At 39.3% G+C, this 7,045-nt stretch overlaps 2 protein-coding genes across 4 annotated transcripts in view; one reads left to right on the forward strand and one right to left on the reverse strand.

Annotated features, from left to right (window-relative positions):
• SSR1 (signal sequence receptor subunit 1) overlaps window positions 1-4,436 on the reverse strand; it is a 16,869-nt gene extending 12,433 nt beyond the window's left edge. Inside the window, exon 1 of the mRNA XM_035895903.1 lies at window positions 4,346-4,436. Within this exon, the coding sequence (XP_035751796.1) occupies window positions 4,346-4,436 (91 nt within the window). The remainder of the gene's footprint in view (window positions 1-4,345) is intronic.
• The window catches only part of RIOK1 (RIO kinase 1), a 31,938-nt gene continuing 24,949 nt past the window's right edge, over window positions 57-7,045 (forward strand). Inside the window, exons 1-2 of one of the 3 annotated variants that reach the window (XM_035895909.1) lie at window positions 57-108; window positions 6,812-6,954. The gene's annotated coding sequence lies outside the window, so the exon portion shown is untranslated. The remainder of the gene's footprint in view (window positions 109-6,811; window positions 6,955-7,045) is intronic. The other 2 variants (XM_035895913.1, XR_004842235.1) reach the window with 2 other exon arrangements.

The raw sequence follows: 7,045 nt of genomic DNA on the forward strand, positions 1-7,045 counted from the left end.
AATTCAACGGGTGACGATTTTATTTTTTTTTTTTTTTTTTTTCCCCCCTCAGAGTGCACTAACATGCCCCTGGAAGGGGCAAGGATAAAGCGTGTTACTGAAACAGAGGTGCCGTCAAAATCTCCCGATTTCGCATTGCTTTAGAATAACTGCTTTTGAGCCGTGTATTTGATGGTTTAATTGAAGGGGTTTCCCAGAGTGCGATCAGCAATGCATATGAAAGCGATACGTTCCCTTTATCGCAGTGGATCTTTTGTTAAATGAAGCGTAAGGCATGTTAAGAAGGAAAGCCTTCCCCAGTCCTACAAAACACAGAGTGAAAATACCAAGGCCAAAACCAGCCCCCAGGCTTTCTCTTCTCTCCCCCAGCTAATTCAGCGATTTGCGTAGAGGGTACAATGAAACGTGAGTACGTGAAGTCACATTCCATACTTTTTGGTAACTTTGCCATTTGTGCGTATGCAGCTTGCTGCGATGGCAATGGTAAATGTTGTCTTGAGTCTTTTGTCTTTCATTTTCCTCATTATTTTCATTCATTTGATTTTGAATCTGCAAATTGCGCAAAAAAAAAAAATACCAAAAGCTACCTTTCTAGCTAAGTTTTCGGCGAAGACACCGAGGCGAAGGGCTCCGGTTTCTAGCTAAGTTTTATGTTAATCGTGTTTTTAACATGCTGAAAATGTTACTGAAATGCTGTTAAGTATCGACTAAAGATGAAGCTCGATTATGAAAACTGAAGGACATCCACTGCTACTGAAAAAGTATTTCTAGACGGATAATAGCCACCCAATGCTGTAATATTACTTTTTCTGCAAAGGTCCTTAGATTTGTTGAACGTAATTTTTGGCCAAATATGTTTGACTTTGCCTAGTCATGGTTTGGTTGCTTTGTGGGTGTTTTGGTTTTTGCAGGGGGGAAAGCAGCCAAATTTTTTTTTTTTTTTTCCTGGGAGAAATAAAAAGAGCCAGTACTGGCAACGCTATACGAGGTTTTCTATTTAGCACTGTAGGATCTGAAACATTCTGTGTCTTCGAAGCAGTGGCTACATACTTTATGTGATGGTTTTCCATCTGAGTTAATTGATCCTAACTGATCTTACTAATTAATTAACCTGTGTGGTGCTCTTACTGAGCTTGCATGTGGTGGGGGCAGAGAAATGTGTTAATTGTGTGTGAAAACAATTGAGATACCTTGACTAGCTTTAGCAAAACACTGAGCCCAGACTGACTGCAGATATTACAGCTGTGCCTGAAAGCCCATTAGGCTGCAGTTCTTCTGTGCTAAGTATTCTACCCCTATTAAACACCTTAAAATCTGAAAGGAAGGACCGTATGAATAACTGGAGCAAGCTGCAGAGATTTTATTTTTTTTTTTGCACAGACATAACAAAATACATGTTGACGGTAATTGCCATTATTGTAACTTTTAGATTTGATATCTCTTATGTCGGACGATAATTCTGAGAAGGCTGGTGTTCACTAGGAGTTCACATTGCCCATGGGAATTCTGCATGTGGTCACGGTTATGTGCAAGCATTGTAAACTTGCATTTAAAAAAGCTTTTCAGTTAGAAATGACAGGTAAAACTGCTGTGAAACAGAAGGCGTTTTTCCTAATAACAAGTATTACAAAAAGGGTGAGCATTCTTAAAGTCTGTGGACTACAAATAAAGTTTACCTTGTGTTTCCAGTTTCCATGTTGAACTTCTTAAATGATTCTCCTAGGTGTGTGTTTCTTTTTCTAAGATGTCAGCAAAAGGCAAATAGTTGTTTATGTACATACATAAGTGAGACTTAATATTTCTGCATTAATACTTGCTTTTGGCATGGCAAAGCGTTTAAGAATCTATTGGACTGCCTCTTCCGCACTTACTCAGTGGCTTCTATGAGAGATGGATTCAGCAAAGCTTTTCTAGGAGCCGTGTCACACATACAGTCCTAACCTGTTGTCTGCTTCCTGTGTCTCAGTTCTGGATGGCGTACTGGGACATCGCAGGAAAAAGCCGGCTGAAATATCTTCTGACTAGGACAGGGATCTTATTTGTAATGTTGAGGGAAATTTTGTTGGTAAAACCAGGTGGTTCACTTTTCTACTTGTTCCCTGAGTTTTCCTGAAATTTTACATACTAGCAAAATGTTTTGGTTTTTTTTTTTTGCTCCGTTGTTTTTCTCTGGACTTTGCTATAGCTATCCATACCTCGCAGTGCCACCATATGCCAAGAACTGCAGTAATTTCCAATTCTCTTCGTGTTCAGGTCAATGCAATAGTTTTGATGAATAACCCCCCTAATCCAGTGCACACTGAAAAGTTAGGTCTTGTTGTTTTTGCCAGGACTTTTCATGGGCTCACAGATAAGACCAATTTTTCTGCTTTTCAGAAAGTGTCAAAAGCTGTAAAATTTTCTTCTAATAGTTGGTGATTTCATACCCTTCTATATTTTGTAGTGCCTGCTGAAATCAGAAGAGATAATAAATACTATACCTCCAAGAGAATTGTGTCAAGGATTCTCTCTTCATTACTTTTTGTAGTTTAGAGAAATAATTCTATGGAAATGGAATTCTGACAATTTCTATAGTACTTGTCAAAATGATGAACAGTTACTATATGTGGCAGTTACTAATGATTCCAGTGAGGATCTCCCACTTGGACCTATCAAGGTGGTGTTATTCTCTCTCATCACTCATTATAACTCTGGGGGATCAATTTATTTGAAATTAATGGGGGCAGAAAGTACTCCTATCACAAGCCTCAGCCCTGGGAGTCCTGCCGGCTGCTTCTGACCGGGTGGTAGTACAGGAGACAAAACAGTGTTCGCGGGGGCTCTTTATGAGATCTGCTAGATTTTCGCCTGAATTGTGGGGGTTCTTTGAAGGTCAGTGCTTTCCCAGTTGGTAATTTTTTTTTCCAAGAAGGAGTTTTAGTTATCTTACTGCAGCAAAATTGTCTCAAAGACACACGGGTTCCTTCTTTTATCTGAAAAAAACAGAGAGGGCTACCTCTCTGGAGATCTACCTGATAGAAATATATGGGGAAATTATGCGTTCCATGAGCTTGACTAATTGGATGTGTTTCTGCCAGAGAGGGCTACCTCTCTGGAGATCTACCAGAAATCTACTAGAAATATATGGGGAAATTATGTGTTCCATGAGCTTGACTAATTGGATGTGTTTCTGAGAAACAGAAAGAATCAACTGGAAAAAATCTAGTAATCTAGAAAATTTGTTGTCACCAACTATCACTTAATTGGATTTATGAATTCCACATGTTCCCTATGATGGCAACAGGAAAGGAACTTCAGAGCTCCCTTTGGCCTAGTTCAAATTTGCCCAGTTTCAGACTTTTTGTAACACTTTGGTTGGGGTGATGGTTTTGCAATATATACAGCTTAAAGCATGGAGATTATTTTAGCCAGAAGATTTTTGATCCTAACTTCGCATGAAGAGCGGAAACAAAGTTGTTGACACCAAAAGATAAAAGGCTATTTTTATTCTATAGTGTAAGTTAATTTTTGCTACTAATTCAGTGATAGTCTGGCTACTTGGCAGATTTTTACGTCATTGTGGACATAGAGGTCGTAAGTCTAGCCTGTCACACCAAGGAGAAGGGTGCTAAACTGTAAAATTAGGAAAGCACGAAGGCGGAGAATCCTGGCATCTGTTTGGTTTGGTTGAGACACTAGTAAAGACAGACCCTAATAGACTATTCTAAGTCTGTTTTACCTCTACGTAAAAGATCAAATATTTTGTTAAATCATTAAATTACTGTGTATAAAGAATAAATAGTATCTGCAACATTTTTAAATTCTGCAAGAAAATTTAACGTGAGCGTTTGTGGTTTTGGTGGTGCCAGGCTGAAGATTCGTCAAATCCATTTCATTGTGTTTATCTACTAATCCTCGCACATTGGTTGAAACCTAGCTGGAAATGCCAGAAAGGTCAGCTTCAAGATTACAACTGAAATTCTCATTTCCGAATGCAAATCAAACAAATTGGTAGGTGTGAGAGTTTGCTTGTGTTAGAGATTTGGTGGCATAGTGACTTAAGGTGCCAGCATTCCCTTTTACATAATTTGGACTCCTCCTGTGGAAGAGTTCAGGAGTGGCAATGAATTTGGCACGGCTCAGAACTGCTGACAGTTTGTTCTGGAGGGGCTCGGGGCTTACACAGACATGGATGTTGTTCACTGATGGCACGTGCCAAGGTGAAAGGATGCAAACCACCTTCCCACAGTTCAGCCAAGAGATCCCATGTGTTTTTAGCGCATCAGAAGTAAAATGGGACAAATGTCCGCTGGTAATTTTTTTTTTTTTTGGCTAGTGTTCTGATTTCCTTGAAGGCACTCTTTACTTTCTTTGGCTGTAATGACATTGCGGACCTGAAAGACGGGAGCATGTCTAGTTGCTGCAAAGAAAACAGGTCCAGTTCTGAATGCTATCATGTCTATATGGTTTGTCTTCTCCAGAAGGTCTGTATAATAATAAGTGTGGTGTTGATGAGGGATAAGCCTTTGAAGTGGATGAGGAAGAAGGACAGAAAACATCTCTGTATTAGAGAAGTTACCAGGCTAATGAGATCTTAACTGCTGCTGGCAGTGTTCAGCCACCCTGCAGCGCTTCAGTGCAACCCTGTCCTTCTGCTGTGTTTGTATAACAACGTGTAGGGTGACATATAGTTTTACTGACTGTGTGTACTCATGCATCCCTCCCAAAGGAGCTCGAGTAGCTGTTTAGCCAGGAGCTGGTAGCAAGTACTCAACTAGCAAGCTGAGGAGGCCTGCACCCCTTGGGTTATATATTTATTGCTAGGACATTAATGCACTGCAGGGCCCTAATCAGCTTCCAGACTCCATTGTATAAACTCTATATGACCACAGAATAATATGGAGCAAGAGGAGAAGGGGGCACGATACACAGTAATACTTGTTATCAGTGCTCAGCACATGCAGACAACCTCTGATTTTTATCATTGTGAGTAATGAATTCACCTCAGTAACTTGGTCTTGGAAAGGTTTTTATTCGTTAGTCAACTGTTTTGTGATTGCTACATTTTTCTTGTACTTTGTAACTAAATGTTCATGGTAATGAAATTGGAGACTCAACGGTAATTTGTATAGACTTTGTCTTATACAAAATACCAATTGCAATAGCCATTTTTAAGAAGAGGCTATCAGTGATAGACCCGAAGCTGGAAGTAATGCTTTATACATTCTGTGTGGAGCCTATTTCTAGTTTGCATTTTTAAACATTCTTTTAGCTGTAGAATCACAGTTATCAAATGTAACCAGCTGTTCAGATCTTTGTATCGTGCCCTTCAGTCTGTACGTTCAGATATCTTCAACTAGCTTGGGCTTTTCTTTTATCTAGTTGGCCTGAGAGATAAGCCTATAGACTAAGTTACAAAGCAACTAAAGCTTTTTATTAGACTCTCCCTTGGTGGGAGGTAAGGAACATCAGCTCCTGAGCTTTCCTGGAAAAGGTGAAGCCTGCAGAGTAAAGGAGCTGTAGGTTCAGTTCACATAATTACTCTGTTCCCTCTTGGGCTGGAAGTGTCTCCTAAAGGACTGGTATACACTCTGTGACATTGCACATAGTGAGTACTGTACGTCCTCAGGCATGTGCTTCTCATATTCATTAGAATCACTGAAAGTATTTCTTGACTCTGTTCTTGATGGTCTTCCCAGTTAAGTGTATGTTACTTAGTAAATAGTGCAAATAATTTGGCTGGTTTTGTACATTCCTCAAGCGATTCTGGAAAAATCTACCTTTTTCTTCAAGGTTTTCTTTTCAAGGGTAAGGTTCTTCACTTTTTCTTGCAGTTCAATAATAATGTCATTCTTCCTGCTATGTTCAGTGGTAGAAGGATGATGTGTGTCCTAGTGAGCGTAACAGTGGAGGAAAACTAACAGTGTTTGAACAGACAGGGAACCAAAATTCAGCACAGGATTCATCACTGCCTTTCCCTAGAGTTAACTGAAGGGTAACTGTGATATCTTGACCAAGACCAGCTACAACAAATGATGAAGAGAATTGCTAGGAAGATCCTGAGCACATAAGTTACCGATAGGTAATTAAGATTGTATTTATTTCATAGATTTTCTTTTTGAGTATTAAAATACAGAACGTATTATGAAACCTAACATAGTATGTGTGTTCGAGATCTTCTGAGCCTTTATTAAGATGTGTTTAGTAGTGTTAGTAGGAGAAAAGGATCGAAGAGCCAGGCCAGTGTCATTTGTCATATATGGTGAAAGAAGAATTATATTCTAAGCCTGAAGTGTGTAGAATAGAGAAATAAAATATAAACATTAAGAGAACATGTACACGTAATTACATATGGAGTAATCAATCAATAAGGCAGCCACCTATGGCTATTGTAGAGTTGTCAACGTTAAAGGGAAGCAAAAGGGAAACTGAAGATTCGGTTAATTTCTACACATTCCTACACATCTACACTATGGGAAACGAACAAAGCAGATCTTTTTTCTTTGTTGGATGGCTTTGTGTACTGTTATCGGTACATTCAACTTTGAACAGTACATTGTGGGTCTGAACATCGTTTTCTTTCCCTGCTCAGGGAAGAAGGAGCAAAGCTCTTTCAACAAGGAAAAAAAAGTTTCTTTTACCTACAGGAATCAAGTACTTTTTTATTACCTGTCTAGTTTTGCAACTGAACCCAACCATGTTGCATTTCATTTTGTTTTTTATTTTGTCATGTCTCTATTTTTCACACAATTTTATATGAAAATTTAGCATATCAAATCAATAAGTGATCTAATAAATAAAGTGGTAAAATAACATATCTAATCTTTGTCAGATGCACCAGGAGTGTTATCAAACATTATGAAACAACGATACAAGGATCATCAGCTGGAGGAGATGCTGACTTTTCAGAGGTTGAGATCTTTCAGAGTCACTGGGACTCTTGGGAGAACTCGTTGCTGTCACCACCTCACCCAGGTACTATGGTTCTGTGCCGTGGTTGGTGCAACACTGCCTGTGCTGGGGTCACCCTCAGCTTCTGGCACCCATTTTTTCTTATGGGTTGGCC

Source organism: Egretta garzetta, unplaced genomic scaffold, assembly GCF_000687185.1.
Source record: "Egretta garzetta isolate BGI_Z169 unplaced genomic scaffold, ASM68718v1 scaffold246, whole genome shotgun sequence".
NCBI lineage: Eukaryota > Metazoa > Chordata > Aves > Pelecaniformes > Ardeidae > Egretta > Egretta garzetta.